The sequence below is a fragment of the Musa acuminata genome, chromosome BXJ3-5 (assembly GCF_036884655.1).
Source record: "Musa acuminata AAA Group cultivar baxijiao chromosome BXJ3-5, Cavendish_Baxijiao_AAA, whole genome shotgun sequence".
In the NCBI taxonomy this organism is placed as follows: Eukaryota; Viridiplantae; Streptophyta; class Magnoliopsida; order Zingiberales; family Musaceae; genus Musa; species Musa acuminata.
Window position 1 is genome coordinate 1,679,941 of NC_088353.1, and position 17,466 is coordinate 1,697,406.

At 38.0% G+C, this 17,466-nt stretch overlaps 1 protein-coding gene across 1 annotated transcript; it reads left to right on the top strand.

Annotated features, from left to right (window-relative positions):
• Positions 1-13,656: 13,656 nt before the first annotated feature.
• Positions 13,657-17,137, top strand: LOC135638031 (large ribosomal subunit protein eL15z-like). Its single transcript, XM_065150958.1, has 4 exons — positions 13,657-13,806; positions 14,022-14,188; positions 16,335-16,532; positions 16,661-17,137. Exons 1-4 carry the CDS (start codon positions 13,803-13,805, stop codon positions 16,904-16,906), a joined length of 615 nt encoding a protein of 204 aa, XP_065007030.1. The 5' UTR covers positions 13,657-13,802; the 3' UTR covers positions 16,907-17,137.
• The last annotated feature ends 329 nt before the right edge of the window (positions 17,138-17,466 follow it).

A 17,466-nucleotide genomic window follows, 5' to 3' on the forward strand; every position in this document is an offset into this window, starting at 1 on the left:
TTTAAAAATAAATAACTTTAGATATGATGGGGTATGATGCTAATTGCTAGCCAATGTGAATGTTACAGCATTTTGGCCATGAGATTGCCTGATTAGAGCGTTCAAGGAATGATATTACCTGACTCATCCACAGGAAGATATGGAAATCACAAGTATGGTGTTTGGCTTATATGAGTAGCAAGCCAATCCCATTGTCTCGATCCTAAAAGTGGACCCAACTCCTTTGGCGACGAGATAAAGCTGGTATCGCTGTCTGGACATGAACAGCAGTAGCTACGTGCTAAGATAGCAGCATATTTCGTCTCTCTTTTTTATCAGTTTATTGCTACATCTATCCTCGCTATATGTCCCTCTTGCGGACGTATCCACCAGCACATTAATGGCCTTTGTACCCACCTTGACAAACACACCTCTGGTTGCAACTCCCCTCGCTTTCTCCCGTAGGGAAGCGATCCACGGCCCTTTTCTACTCACCACATTGTGACAATGTACCAGAAGAATGATCTTCCAGGTTTTGTCTCCGTCTACTGTTGCAATGTCGACAGCATTTTAACTCTTCTTTATCGTCCCTAAACACTATTCAAACCTTATTTCCAATTCCATTTCCTATTATTTCCGGTCCATTTTTCTCAATTGGTGCCATCTCTCAGTATGGATATCTAATGCCTGCCCACCTTCATCTTTCTACCTACACTATCTTGGTAAGCAGGCATTAAACCAGGAGCTCCAGATTCCAGCAAAAGTACTTAGGCTCGGAACAGCACATTTTCTACTAGTATTGAGTTGGCGTTGCACACAGAACAAAAGACAAATGCTCTGCCATTTTTCCGGCCACAAGACCATGGAGAGTGACGAACAAGATGATGCACGAACCTGCCACTACATAAACAAATTACAAAAGCAAACAGAAGCTTGTGCGCACGCACCCTCATGCACCAGCACCTCCACAGGAACATAACTACAAGAAAAGGAGTTAATGTTTCTCTCTCACCTAACCTTCGACACCCACAAACCTTTCTTAAATTATTGTCTTGAGCAGGTAAATTTCTAACTTATCTCTTCGATTCATAAGCTTCTGCTATCTATCTAAAGTTGACACCTTTTAGTTGCTTTAGCCTTAGTTTATGAAGCTCCTATATATTCATCAACCTACTTTTCCCAACTCTTGTACATAGTTAGAGAGGAACAAGTAAGAAGTGGCCGCCCTCGACCTTCCACTCATGCTGCTTGTCGGTGATCAACACTACTTATGGTGATTCAGGCTCAAAATAATCCCAACGGCTACTAGAGTATCAAGGGGCATATGAATCTGACAATTATGAGACCATCACATCTCCTAAACGTTTTCTCCTTTCACAATGGAACTAACAACCCAAGCATTTTGTAGCACTTTTGTTAAACCTAAATAGAACAAGAATGCAATTGTTGGAGTGACGTTTGGTCCTCCACTACAACAAAACGCTGTAAACATGCAACTGACGTGTGGGTGTACCACCGAGAGCCAGGTATCACCAGTTAGATCCTTTTTTATTTGGAGCGTTTCAGAATGGAGGCCCTGGGGAATAAAAAAATAGAAATGAAGAAACAGAAATCACCTGAGGAATGACCAAGAAATTTAATCCATCCATTGCTTTCCCCTTGAGAAGAGGAGAAAGCAAGGACGGCTGCTGGGCCAGTCATCAAACCAGGTGATCTCAGCACGAACGGACGCGAGGGCCACGCAATGTTGTCAAACTGCAAAGCGTTGCAGCTTCTTTCAACTTCAAATCCCGAGGTTCATCTTGCTGTTGACACACAATGGGATGCAAGCGTCAAAGCACTGTCAACCTCGTCGTCTGTGAGAGTCGATCTTCTTGGGCCTGGGGATGGTTTCTTTTCTAAGAATACGCATGTCTTACGAGGTTTCACCACCGGAGGAAAAAGAAAGGGAAAAATGAGTGACCGCAGAGGGACGAAAGCCACTCGCACTCCATGGTAGCTGATCCAAACCATGGTTTTGGAATTGTCATTTCCCAGGAGACTGTATGCCCACAGATGCACGAGTCCATGTGTCACCGGACAAAATTCGAACGTATCTTCCAGTTACGCAATAAAACGGCAGTTGCACACCTTCCGTCTTTTCAGCCAAATCACTCTTTACTGCCTGTCATAATCCACACTGTGCGTGTATAAAATGGCTCATGACGTTGATCCACTCACTATAATCACAGTGAAGAATCACTGTAGTTTCTCTAAAGCGAAAGTGAGGCATTTGATTGCACCGGAGGGGGCAACCCCGGTCACAAAAGGTGTTCAAATTGTTGATTTATATAAATTGAAATTTTCTTATTGGATGATCATAATACTTTTCAAGATCGCAAATTTTATCAACGGAGGAATATTATTATTATTATTATTATCATTATTATTACTTTAAAAATATAAAAGTGGACAATTATCTCATTTTGTACTATAAATAAATGTAGAAAAACTTTTGATAATATGGATTTTTATTTATTAATGATTATGATCTTATATATTGATAATTCCTCATTGGTAGTAAAATATTGTTTTAATGTATCGAAAAAAAACATATAATTTTCTAGAAAGAGACTGTAGAGTGTACCCCATGTAACTCTCATTTCCACACGAAACTATGCCAGTATAATTCTCATTACCCGACGCTCATATTATAAACCAAGAATTCAAGAAAAACTAAATTCAAACCTTTGACGTTGAGGTGGGAGATTGGAGTTCGTGGGTTGACTGATTGTGTCGTCAATGCTCCCGTGATAGCGGGGAGCAACACGCCACCAGCTCAAGCGTGACCCACTAGCTCCTCCACAGGTGGTTTTGACCCCTAGAATCTATTCCACTCGTCTGGTTGCACCTACTCCGTGCGTCCAAAAACCTAGCGATCCTTACCAAAAGAATATTGCTACAATTTTATTGCTTTATTTATTATTTTTTCCTGTAGGTTATTGATTGTCTAAAGAGTGAATAGCAAAAAAAATCAAATTAATGAATTAATATACATCAAGTACAATACCAATTCAACATAAAAGATTAGGCTTTAGGTTGTGGGTCCCAACTCTCAATCCTTACCATGTTAGTCGATCTTCTTCCATCTCACATAAATAAATATTTTCTACATATCTCTCATACTCGATTAGAGATTAAAAATTTCAATATAGATTTCCTATGAATATCATAATTATTTGAAATGATATATGTGAATTCAATTTAAACTTGAAACATATATGAATATAGAGGTCATATACATGTAAGATAATGTACAAAAACTAATTAAAAAATCGGACATCAAATTTTATTTCTCATAGTAGAAAATATTTAAAAATATTAAAAAAGAAAAAAATCTTTGGATATATACATATTGTAGGATATACGTGTAGCATTATAAACCCTACCAGTAATGATTAGTGGAATCTTATGAACAAATCACCATCATAATCGCAAAGTATTGTTTTAAATATAGGAAAGTAGGATAACTAATTGTGTAGCAGACTAATTAATTCCTACCCAATGGATCAAAATATATTTACACGACACCCACTATCAAATATAAAACATGAGGCTCCACTGTGTGGATGACGAGGTTTTCTTCAGTAACTATGACTTTCAAAGATATAGGTTAGTTTATCTGATAAAACTTTAATAGTTCTGATAAGACATATTTTGGTAACATGTTCTCCTACCATTATTCACAATCACATCAGCATCAAGGTCAACATGTCAGACTGTACCCCTCAACCAACGTCGATTCCGCAAAAGTCGAATGGCACCGACCGAGTACCGCGTCGACCCGTACAGACCGGATCGATGCCGATCGAGTACAGCGCCGACCCATAAAGATTGAATCGGCACCGACCGAGTACAATGCCATCCCACAAAGATCAAGACAACGCCGACTGAGTACCACACCATTCTACAAGATTCAAGACGACACCGATCAAGTACAATATCGACGATCATAAATATGACAGGTACGATTAGTTCCTTGAGGGGGAAGAATAAAACCCCTCGTGGGTGCGACAATATGAGTGACGATTTTTCCACTCAATACTAACAAGATCTTCAGATGAGTCAAAGTCGGAAACCCTCCTCTCGACTCCGATCTATGTGCAGGTTCGTTGACAGAAAAAAGACGATCAGCCAAAGGGAATTCCCCGACTTCAAAGCTAGAGCCCAAGCCCGACCTCACTAAAGCACAATCACCGTCAACCAAATATTGATGTGAACGATCTTATGCACCCGGGACCGAACCAAGCTATGCTGACTACATCTACTACGGCGTAAAAGATCACTATCAAGTTCATAAAAATATTAAGCTTGAATCCCACCCTCATCCCTTAGGTAAAAGAAAAAAACTATTCACTTTTGATATGGTTCTCACAAACGGCATCCCACCAACTCTAATACATGAATCACTTATGGGCTATGACTTAATTATCATGATGTCCGGACACAAATGGACTTCCCATCAAAAATTCGATGGCCACTCTTTTAGTGCGTGATGGTATGGGAATAAAAAGCACAGTCAAAACGGTGTCGAGAATTAGAAAGTAAAGTAGTGGGGAAGAGACACTAACGTAGATACATTTTTCTTTTGGGAACCGCATAAAGATAAACCATGATAGCTACACATCAAACAAACTCGGAAGAGAATTTGTTAACTTTTCTCCCGTCACGAAAAATTACGAAGGGATATATAAATCGCTGCATGGAAGGCACGAGGCCATTTTTATATAAATTTGCTAGCTTTCACCGTCAAAGTGAAAGCAACCCTTCCACTGAGAAAGCTTGACACGCAGACAAAAGGGCTCATAACTGAACGCCTTATTACGATTGGTTGGTGGCCCATGCGTGGTCACATGGATCCCACGCGATTATCATATGGGCGTCCGAGTGCCATGAGAGAGACATTCGTCCACACCTATCGGATTCTAAGTGTTCTTTCCTCGACCACAAGTTACGAGTCAAAACCACCGCATACAAAACTCAAGAAAGAAGGTGACGAAGAAAGAGCAGAGAAAAATAATGACAGAGACAAAGAAGCTATGAAGAAAACCAAGAAAGAATAATAAGTGCTTTCAATGATAAGGAGAGAGAATAATAAAGGTCTTTACCTTTTTAGGCCCCTAGAATAGCTCGGATCATCAAATCGATTCAACAATTAATCGGTTTCAAACCAACATGTATTGACCCCCTAGATGATTTGGTTTTGGCTCTTGGGTTTGTGAAACCAAAATCAACAATTTCGATTTCGATTCCCATTCAAAACATCGATATCATGATTTAAAAATAATTAAAAAGATTTCATCAACTATTGAAGCTCAAACGATCAATCCAACACCTGGTTGGAGAAGTAAATGATCAGTTTACCCCGTCACATTAGCCATATAACTGTTATTTTCAAGAATATTTTAAATATTTAATAATTAAAAACATAAAATATAAAATATAAAAAATTAACCATTCAAACCGGAATCCAAATCCGCCTATTTCGATTTAGTTTCCGTTTCTGATTTTGAAAAACCGATGCCATCGATTTCAGCACCGAAACAGTTCAGGAATCAAGGACACCCCATCGAAGGTTGTGACGACAGCAGTTATGTCACTGGCACCATCCTACAAACAAAGAATTAAGCAGTTGATCAGACCTGCTTTGTCATCTATTTCCCCATCTTTCAACCTTAATCAGGCCTACTTTTTCATCACTCAACGACAACATTAGAGCGATATAGGTGTTCTCCAAAATGGAGGCCACCCTCGATCCCTACGAGGATAAAACAACTCCCTTATCTGAACCGCCCTCGAGTGCGGTGGGGGTGGGCGGCAACAGAAGATTGACTTGCACTTAATAGAAGCCGGGAAAAGGCTTTAAAAGTCAAACTATACAATATTTTGGTCTCCAATTATCACTCCAATCACGAGCCTCAAATTACCATCTTACTATAATGCTTACCTTGTTGACTGTCAATATGTATGCATGCACTGGACTTCACAAGTAGCGCACTGAGGATCAATCAGATCACTTCAGTGTAGCTCAATTCTCGTCAAAAGGTATAAAAAGATGCAACGGGGAGTTGACAAACGAAAAGAAAGAGAGCGATGGTCAGCACAATTGAGTTCGTGAGGGAGTCAGACTTTCAGAGTCATCAACGACCATTCCACTACAGGATTTCGCTAATTGGTGGAATGGGTATGGTCCACTAGTGCTGGTCAAGGAGAATGGCGTGTCAACATCTAACGACTAGCAGAAATTTCTCATCGTGAAGGTTTAAAAATAAAATAAAATTAGAAGAAAAATATGTATCGAATCACATTTCTAATGTGTTCCAAACGTACTTTGAATCTTCCTAGATACACACTACGCGAGGGTACGTGTCCATCAATGTCTTCCCCACGTGACTAGAGAATAACGTAGGTGATTGACATGTTCGACAGAGTAGAACATGCATACCACGACGTGATGGCCTCGTTACCCACCGGGGCTAATTTCTCGATGGTCCAACCAACCTGCCAAGTGCCAACGCCGGGGTGGAGCTGAAACCTAGCGTGAAGAGTAGCTGACGGCAAGGGCCAAAACATACAGTAAACATCAATGATGGAGAGGAAGTATGCGAGCAGAAATAGAACACGACGTGACATTGGCCCCTGCAACAAAGACGGGTGGCATTCCACTTCGTCACTGTTGGGTTGATTGATGAGGGATGACACCCACTTTTTGTAAACAGGTCGATGTATAGTGGGCAATTGCTGCGTAGTATAACGCGTTGCCATCATTCGCAATAGGTATGGCCAAAGATGGTGGGGTTCTCAACAGACGGGGCCTGACGGTCCAGAAAACGTTGCAAGCCCATGGACTTCAAGTGTGTGCGGCACAGCCACACGGAGCCTATGACAGATCATTACAGTGAGAGATTGGTCGCGTAGAGAGGTAAACATAAAAATCACCGAGTTGGATCTATATATAAAAGCTCCAACATCTTAGTTAAATGACACTTGAACGGTCCAAGCTTAGCTAGCTCGATGTTTGTGAACTGACTTGGTTTTCATGATGTCCCATAATACTCCGATATATATAATAGGTTGGTCAACCTGAATCATTATCCTTTCTCCACCGCTCTACCAAAAGGTATGCTCGATCAGAGCCCTAGCACACTGTCAAATGACTGTCACTGCTATTGCCATTAAAATCTATAACTTCTCCTTCGAGAACGAAATATACTGATTGCTAATCAGTATCTGATTCATCATCATGACATGAAAATCATCATGAAAGAAAAACTTTTAGGTCACCTTCCACTTATTTACCCACGTCGATAAAAATTAAGAACAAGAATTTTGAAGGTGTCTCTCCCCTACCGCCCTTCCAAGATAATGTATAAAAGCTAATCCCTAACATAATCAATAATTTAAAAAACGCTAAGCATCAAAAGACGCCAAAATCTTAAAACGCATGAAGCGTTAGGCGTCAAAATCCCAAAACACTCAAGGCAGTTGCCTAAGTAATTTCCCGAGCAAAGTAAGATGTTCTGAAACATTAAAATATAAAAATATATATACTATAATTAAAAATATAATTATTTAAATAAAAATATAATATCAAATTAAAAATATACTGTTAACAATATATTACTTAAATTAGAAGGAGAGAAAAAAATATTCTCTGAAATATTAAAATATAAAATATATATAATATGATAATTTAAATTAAAATATGATATTAAATTAAAAATATACTATTAATAGTATATTACTTAAAGTTAGAGGGGGAAGAAAAAAAATGTTTACAGTAACAAAGGGAGATAATAGCAGACGAAAAATTAGTTTAAGATAGTTGCGATAGCACTACGAACGACGAAAGCAATAGCGACAGAAGCTATGGACAACAACAACGACAATGAGCAAAGTTACGAATAGTAGTAGTGACAACGACGAAAGCTACGAACAATAGCAACAACAATGGCGAAAGCTGCGGGCAACAATGACGAAAATTACGAACAACAATAATGATTGCGACGGAAGCTCCAGAGAGCGTCCATCAATGGTGAAGAAACCTACGATCCTCTCCTTCGACGATGGAAGGAAGCGACAACAAAAGGACATTATGAGGGTCGTCGGACTCGTCCATAGACAACAAAGGAAGGCTCGATTTGTTGCGTCCATGATGAAGGCAACGTTAGAAAGCATCGATGGCGAAGGTAGAAGCAAAGCTAAAGTTCCTCGAGGTCGCATGATCGTGAAGTGTGGTTTTTAGGTATGAAATTACGAACTGAACTAGCCTCGTACCAATTTGATTCGCCTAATAGAATTGGACGCTCACCCCAAGCGCCCAACGCTTGCGTTCGGGCGAGCGCCCAAGCGACGCCTCATTGAAGCAAGCCACCTGATGCACACATGAGGCAATTAGGCAAGCGCGAGTGTCTATTTAAATCACTAGGCACAATGCTAGGAGCTCTCTCTTTCCAAGAAAAATACATACCTACGAAAGTACCTTATTCACTCACTTGAGCATCGAAGAGATCGAATTAAAAAAATTTCCTCAATATCGATCTTAGTGCAAGTAGCACCGCAAGGGCCTGACACTTCCTCCTAGAGCCACCTCAGAGCCATCCCAGTCATCACCTCGAACATTCCTACACCTTCATATTCGAATCACGTCGAGTTGACTCAAATACCAATGACAATTTTTGCTGACAAACCTAAAATCCAAATTTATTGTGATCCCCCAAGTTGTTGAAAATGAACACTAGTTCCCGAGCATTGTCATCCACTGTTAACAAATCAAGAATCGATCAACAGAGTCCATCAGTTGCTTACCAATTCCCTTCTAACCTTCTTTGAGTTCGACGGTGCAATTCAAAGTTCGACAAAAGACCGAACAAATAATTGAGATCTTGAAATTGAGCCGAGCACAAACACAAGTCTGCTGGTTCATTCTCGGCTCAATCACCACATAATTGTTGAATAAAAATTAAAAAACAATGAACTCACATATGAACAAAAATAAAATAAAAATATTCATGTATATAAGATAAAACAAAGTAGACTAGGATGATAATCCCCTCATTAAGGATTGAAAGAGTGAGTTATATAAGTTCGGTTTGAACTACAAATAAGAAGATTAAAATTTTGGATTAAATTAGTATTTGTCCTGATATATATTAACCCTAACAAGTTTGACTTAAGTTTATCAATATTTAATTTTAACATGGCATCATAAAAAAAAATTTTGATTTGAATGAGCGAAAAGTGAAAAATTAAAAGATTGATTGAGTCAATCAGGTTGAATTGGTATCTGGTTGATCCTGACCAGCTTAACTCAAACATCTCTAATCACATATACTCGATTTGGCTCATAACCTAGAAGTTAAGTTTTGGTTAATCCAGACCACTTTAACTCAAACATCTGTAGTTACATATACTAGATTTGGCTCATAATTGAGGAATTAAGTTTTTGGATTCATATAAACTAAAAATTATGTTTTTAAATTGAATTGATATTTGTTAAAGTAATGGCTTCCCCTAACTCAAAACAAAACCATGTGGACAATTGGTGCCTTTAATGACAATACAAATAGATGATTGGTCTTAGTAATTGGAAAGTGATGTAACTTGAAGATGCAATTTAAAGAAATATAGCAGAATAAGTTATAAGGATTTACGATTTAGCATCGTAAAAAGAACATGCAGTAAGCAAAAGATACACCTGTTGAAAAAATATAAATGAGACAATGTGGGAGGTCGAAATACTTACAAGGAAATCGGAGTAAAACATGGAAACAATGATATGTGAGAAGGACCCTGTCCAGGCATTTACAAAGTCACAAAGCTTGCCTGAAAGGAATTTAGCTATGCTAATATTTAAAACATATTAACATGTGATCTTTGAGATGGTAAAACAACAAAAATCTACGGATCATAAACACAAAATATTATCATATGATCCAACTAAACCGAACATCAAGCATCTCAATAACTCAATAAGAAAGTTTGAATTTATGTGGATGACATTTGCATCTATTTTCCAAGCATGCATGAAACCATCACAAAAGCCCATTTATAAAAGTAGTAACGAACCTTCCTATTTTCTGAAAAAGATTAATCAGATATTTTTATTATATTAAACAACGTACAAGATGAACATAAATGTACTCAAACTTATGATAGATAATACACTAATCATTAGGATATCTCAACAAGTCAACAGAATGTCTTTATGCATGTTGCAGTGGTGAACCAAGAAAACAACATACACTGCGTTGTTTTGATAAACACAAGTGAAACAATTTGATGACAAGTGCTCCAAGCCAACAATAGGTGCCAAATATCAAACATCTGATTTCCTTTAGTACTTTGCGAGGTGTTGCACGCTCTCAACATAAGTGCAGACACCAAATATCAGAAATCTCTTGCATTATATGCTATTACTCATCTAAAATGTGGAATAATTAAGTCCACTCACATAACAAAGAACTGTGTGAATGTCCTTGAAGCTCATAAAGCAGGCCCAACTGCTTTTCTCTAGTATATGGTAGCAGAAGAAGAAAATAAAACAGTATGTAGCTATATAAACATACATGTGCAGCATTTACACAGAAAATACTTGTTTAGTGTAGCTCCCCCTCTGATCCTAGATTCTGATGATATTCAGCTTCAATCTACCACTTGCACCTATGGTTCTATATCGAGTTCACAATTTGCAATGCAGAAAAAATTGACCTAGTGATAAATTAAATCCAATTATAACATAATTTTAGAATGATCTATATTTGAGTTAAAGTAGGAGTTTCAAGTAATGTGTAATTACTATTTAGGATACCTGGTTATCTTTTTTAAGTTATATGTAGTTACTAATTAGGATATATTGTTATCTTTTATTTTGTCTAGTTTGAAGTTGATATAGAATCTTATCTTGAGCTAGTAGTTGCTAAGTATAGGCTAAAGTCATCGACAGGAATCATATTGCTTGTAAGAAGAATTACTTTTGACTAATTAAGTAGTCAATAAATCAGGATATAAGGAAAGTTACAAATTAATAAACATAAATTCTTAAGCCAAAAACACATGATAAATTTCACATACTTCACCTAATTTGTTCTTCTTCCACTCTTTCATCTTCATTATTCTACTTTCTACAAGAGTAACATCGTATTTGCCTTCAAACATCTACAATGTCCCATTCGGGTTATATTACAAACCGCAGTTCCTCACACTCTCAATGCGTATTTTCAATGTCTTCATCTAAATATTCTCAAGTGCTGGGATATCCCCCGAGAATGATGATGACATGAGTCAGATACACTAATCATTCCATGGAATAACAAAATAATCTCAAAGTGTGATCTAAAAACTCTAATGCTCTTAAGAAAAGTTAAACACATTCAAAGGGATCTAACATCACAAAAAACATTCATAGATAAATTTCGAATTCATAGCTAAATTTCACTGCATTTAATTAGCTTCCTGTTGGCAATGTGGCATGACAATTTATGTGTCATAATCTCTATTTGCTACTTGACATCGACATTGGCTCACACATTCTAATACACTCTTCACATCCTCGTGCCACACAGGTGATTCAATTGGGTGTCCTTGCAACATAATAACTCTAATGATAGCATAGTCCAATGCAACGGTATACATCTTGCACAGCTTAGCATAATCTAGTACAAAAACTAGGAAATGAAGTCAGCCATAATAACTACTTTGAGACTTCATACATATTCAAGGATTTAAATATAGATGATAAAATGAAAAATCTACAGAAGTATCCTAATTTAGAAGAACAAATTACAAAAATAATTGCCCACTAAGTGAAGCATCCTCCTCAGCCAGAGTCACAGACATTACTATGATGAGCTGTCCTCGATGCCATGTAAAAGATCCCTCCCCACAATCCTTCTTTTGCTTTGAGTTCTACCTTCTCATCTACTGATCCTATTTGAACCTCAAGAAACTAATCTGTGCTAGCAGCCATGTAGAATCTAAACATCCTTTTGTCTTAAATGATATCAAAGATGACTAATACTTTATCAATTGTTCAGAACATATCACATCATAGGTATACTGACTACCCGTGGAGGCCGCTACGAACTACTAATTTTTTTTGGATATCTGTTATACGAAATGCCAATAGAATTTTCTGATGCAGTTAATTACCTATTGTTGAATCCTCCTTTACAACTAAAGCAGGAGCAAGAAACTTCTATTTAAGCTTCTTCATTCCTTTCTATAACCTAAAACCCCAGCATTCTGTTGTGTGTTAACACGAACTCTAACCATCAATCATGACATCTTGCATTTAACGCAGTAACATCATCATTCATAAACCACCATATCTTGATATCCCAATCCACCGTAACACTTGCCGATGCTTTGAAATCGTCGTCATATGTAACAAATCTTTCAAGATTGCGAATCATCATCAAGAGTAAGCTAAACGTACGAACATAGCATATCAAAAGAGAAAATAAGAAACGAAAACCCTAATCTCGGCCATCAGCGACTATCCGTCGCGATACCATCGCCCTTATCGGAAACCGGAGTACAATTCCTACGATTAGAAGTAGAAGCAGAGGATATCAACGACAAACAGCTGGTGGAAGAGGAACGAAGCGAGAGATCACGATCGGAAGAAGGAAGCTCACCTATTCCACCGATCTCGCCGCTGATCTCGAACAAAGCAACGAAGAGAACGAAGCGAACAGAGAAAAGAGGCAACCAGTTAACTGACAGTAGCATCGGCTTCCCCCTCCATTCGTGTATATATATACACACCATGGCTCGTAGGTAGGATCCTCTCCAAATTATACGCGTCGGTTTCTCCTTACAAAACCAGCATATCAACCTTTCATCCCCCATCTCGTAGCATATCGACGGTGCGTTGTTGTCGGCCTCACGGTATGTAGCTATATGGACGATCAGGATGGATTTAGATTGAATCGTATACTTCCAGAACTGAAGAGGATCCCCGTATTCTCAACCTTTTGGCTCTTGTGCAAGTACCAAAATGCCCACGAAAATGGTTATGGCGCCAAGTTTTTGTTTTCGTTCTTCTGGTTTTTAGGAACAAAAGTTTACAAAATAATAAATATTCAGAAAATTATTTCCATTTTATGCATTATTTATCAATTGTTTTTTAACTTACTTCCATTTAAAATATTTACTGATCTCTGATATTTTAAACTTCATCCAAGTGAATCACAACCACTAAATCCACTCACAAATTAAACTATTAAAATTATCAGTGTGAATTTTTATTTTAATCTATAGAAGCATAAGAAGTAGGAATAGTGTGTGATATAGGCTGAAGCGTGATTGTTAGAACGAAATCGGACTAGATTTATATGATTAGAGAGCTCGTTCGTGGATCATGAAATAACTCGATATTTCTATCAAGATGTTTGACACACTGTTTCATAAATAATAGGTAGTTTGGATCGGTATAAAAATATTTTTGTTATATAATTTAATATAATGCAAACAATAAAAAATAGTTTTTAGAAAAACATCTCAAGAATCTTTCGTTGGGCCATAAAAGTATATTCTACGTGACGGAAACGGTGTCACAACCGCCAATGGCTCCAGCCTGAATTCAGTCACAGTGCATCGTCGCGCATGCGCGAGATCTAAAGCTCCGAAGGCGAGAAACCATCCGTTGCATCTCGAGATCGTACCAGCACAATCCGACGGCTCTGATTCTCCGCACTCACACCACGCTCGCATTTAATCCCCCCCTGCCTCCATTCGGAGTAAACCCTAGCTCATCGCCGCTGCGGAGCTTCTAAGGAGCCATGGGTGAGCTCTTTCTCCTCGCCCTTTCCATCTCTCCCCTCCCCCTCCTTCGAGCCCGTTTATCTATTTCCAACTCGATGGATTTGTTAGTGTTCATAGATATATTGTAACATCAGATCTGGTTGTAAGTCTATTTGCTGGATTTCTATCTTGATCTTTGTAGTCTGTGATTGAATTTGTTGTTATTTTGTTGATTCAATCTCTGGCTGGCACCTCAGGGGCGTATAAGTACGTGTCGGAGCTATGGAGGAAGAAACAGTCGGACGTGATGCGGTTCCTGCAACGGGTAAGGTGTTGGGAGTACCGCCAGCTCCCATCGATCGTCCGCGTCACGAGGCCGACGCGGCCTGACAAGGCTCGTCGCCTTGGCTACAAGGCGAAGCAGGTACACTGGGGTTCAATGTGAGGCCTCTTTTTGCCCCATGCATTATACCGCTTCCATATTCTTTTTGCTTTCGGTACGATGGTTGTTTTGGAAAGAGAGCGTTCTATATCGATCTTCTAGCTAGCAAACATCTGTTCACTGTTACAATTGCAGAGCATTTGTCTTGGTTTCATCATCTAATACCTAATTCATGCATGAATGCTTGTGTTAAATTTGTCTTGTTCTTGTATCTGCTTAATATACATTTTTGTTTCTTGATTAAGGGGCATATTTTAAGATAAGGTGTGTGATTTTGGCTTTCTATTCGAATCCCTCTTTTTTTATAGGGAGGGAGATTTTATGTTCTCTGGTCGATGATTAGGTGGGTTTTAAGTTGCTAGTACTAACTTGATTACTTGAACTGATAGTTATTTACAGGTTTATGCATGGTCGGATTGAATTAAAAGAAGATTTTTATGTTTGGATGAATATGCTTTCCATCATAATGATTCTTGCGCCTATTCTTGTTGTTTTTAACTGTAACTTTTGAAAAAAATACCTTAGACTTATTTCGTTCAAAACACCATCCACTTTATTTATTGTTTTCTTTTGTTCATAGACAAAAAACAAGAAGCTTTTTCTAGATGCCAAGTGTCATTGCGAAAAAGTTAATGCTGACTAAAACTTTTGGTATTTCACTTTCATAGTTGGATGAATTAGAAGGTTTGTGTAAGCATCATCTTAAGTAGAGAAAAGGTCAACATTTTTCTTTAATTTGGTTGTCATATCTATTTTATATATATACTTTTTCTTGGATAGTGAAAATCTATTAGATCTATAATGCAGTATAGAGATTAACAATGGAAATAAATATGAAAACTGTCATACAATAAGCAAGAAATAGGGATGACAAAGTTTAATCTGAGAAATGCCATTATTTGGAACATATTTTGCACCTTCAAGAATGGTTTCATTATAATCTGATACTTTCCAGGCATGTTTTGTTATTTCATTATTATTCATGATTTATTAACATATAAGCCTGACTGATGATGGTTGTTTAATCGCATTGTTTCCTGAGAAAGAAAACAATATTATCATCATGTTCACAATATCCTTTTCTGAATCTTGGCAAATATTTACCAATTTACTCATGATCACTTGCTTTTATCCTTGGGAAGCGAGTTCAATACATGCATGAATGGGTGATTTTTTTTCCTTAGGGAAGCGACTACAGGTTTCAGTTCTAGAACGCAACTATGCTGTTTAAATTTTGACCTTGAGAGGTTAGCTCAATCCATTTAATTCATGAACAAATATTCTCTCTTCAAGGCTTAGTTGAATGCAATTGTGAATGAATAGAGCTATTTTTTTTAATGACTGGGAAGGTTGTTTGTTACCACTAGATTTGTGATGTTGCCTGTTGTACGATTGACCCAAAGTGAGTCTGCAGTGGAGAGTATGTCATTGTATTGGCAGTTATTGCCTGCAAACAAATATAGATTTAATATAATGAGTGCCTCTTGGAGTTTGAAGGTCTTGTTTTAGATATTGTATTTACGTTCAAGGTTAAGTAACAAAGATGGTCTATGTTGGGCTCACACACCTATCTTCTTTTTTTCTCATCTTCTTACACACTGTTGTCTTTCTGTCACTCATTCTTTCTGACCTCTTACTGAACTTAGAACAAGGAATTCTCTGACTGCTTATATAGTGATCATCGTTGGTATCATATGAATTGATTGATGATTTTATCAGCAACATGCTGGAAGATAAAGTGATCTTAAGATAAGAGAATGAATTGCTTATAAACATTGCTATGATATAACAGGTGGCTCACCGAGCTGCCATCAGTCTAGGAGAAGTGTTTGTTTTTTCAACCGGGAGTTCATCATTTTGAACATTTTACTATTTTTTGGTTGCTATATATTAAGTCTAGGGTGGTGTTTCTTTATTGTGGCTGTATTTTCAATATTCTTTCATGTATATCATGTTGTAATACTAAACTGAGTTATTATGGAGAGCATTTGCACCTCCATGACACAAACAATCTCTTTGTTTGCCAGTCACACTTCTCTGGTTTGCATCTGTTTGCATTTTGTTTCCACTGCAATTTTTGGATTTTGCTGTTCTTTTAATCACAATGATTTGTTCATAAAACATGCAGGGTTATGTGATTTATCGTGTCCGTGTTAGACGTGGTGGCAGGAAGAGGCCAGTTCCTAAGGGTATTGTGTATGGGAAGCCCAAGCATCAGGGTATCACCCAGCTGAAGTTCCGAAGGAACAAACGGTCAGTTGCAGAGGAAAGGGCTGGCCGTAAGTTGGGAGGCCTCAGGGTGCTGAACTCTTACTGGGTTAATGAGGTCAGATGGCTTTGCTAATTAGATAGTTATATTAATCTTATGTTCAAGGCTTTTTAGCTTTGGTCATAGACCTTTATATTTTTGTGTTTATCAAATTAATTAAGGTTCTGTATTATTATGTTTTGTAGGATTCAACTTACAAATATTACGAGGTTATCCTCATTGATCCGGCTCACAATGCGATTCGCAATGACCCTAGGATAAACTGGATCTGCAAGGGTGTTCACAAGCACCGTGAGCTTCGAGGACTCACTTCAGCTGGTAAGAAGTACCGAGGCCTTCGTGGCAAAGGTCACCTTCATCATAAGGCCAGGCCATCTCGTAGGGCAACCTGGAAGAGGAACCAGACATTGTCCCTCCGCAGATACCGTTAAGCTTCCTTGATTGGGTGATTTTGTTTGGAATCTGAGTCGGCTTAAACTTGATACTCTAATCACAACTTCTCTCTTGTTAATTTTCTTTTTGACCATGGAAGTTTGCTGAGATGCTAAAGTTCTATAATTATGTACATAATACTTTGCCATACCGTCACATGCCCTTGATTGTTGAATTAGCATAATTTTGCTATGATTTGAAATTATGATTGGGATGCTGAAGGTCTATAATTACGTGCGTACATAATACTTTGCCATATCGTCACATGCCCTTGATTGTTGAATTAGCATAATTTTGAAATTATGATTGGGCATTCGAGTGTATAAGCTGTGGCTGTGTCGTATATGTTGTTTTGCTTGACTACAAATGCTCGCATCATAAGATTACCTGTTTCTCTCTTACCAATCTTTTTCCTAACCTACTTCTGCTCCCTCTTCTGCTTCACGTTATTCTTCTGTTCGTTCCTGAAGTGCATCTTCTCTCATAGAAAGACGGTGGTAAGTTGGTGATGTTAGTTCTCTTGCCTTCCCCTTAGCTTTCTTTCCTTTGTTTCTTTTGT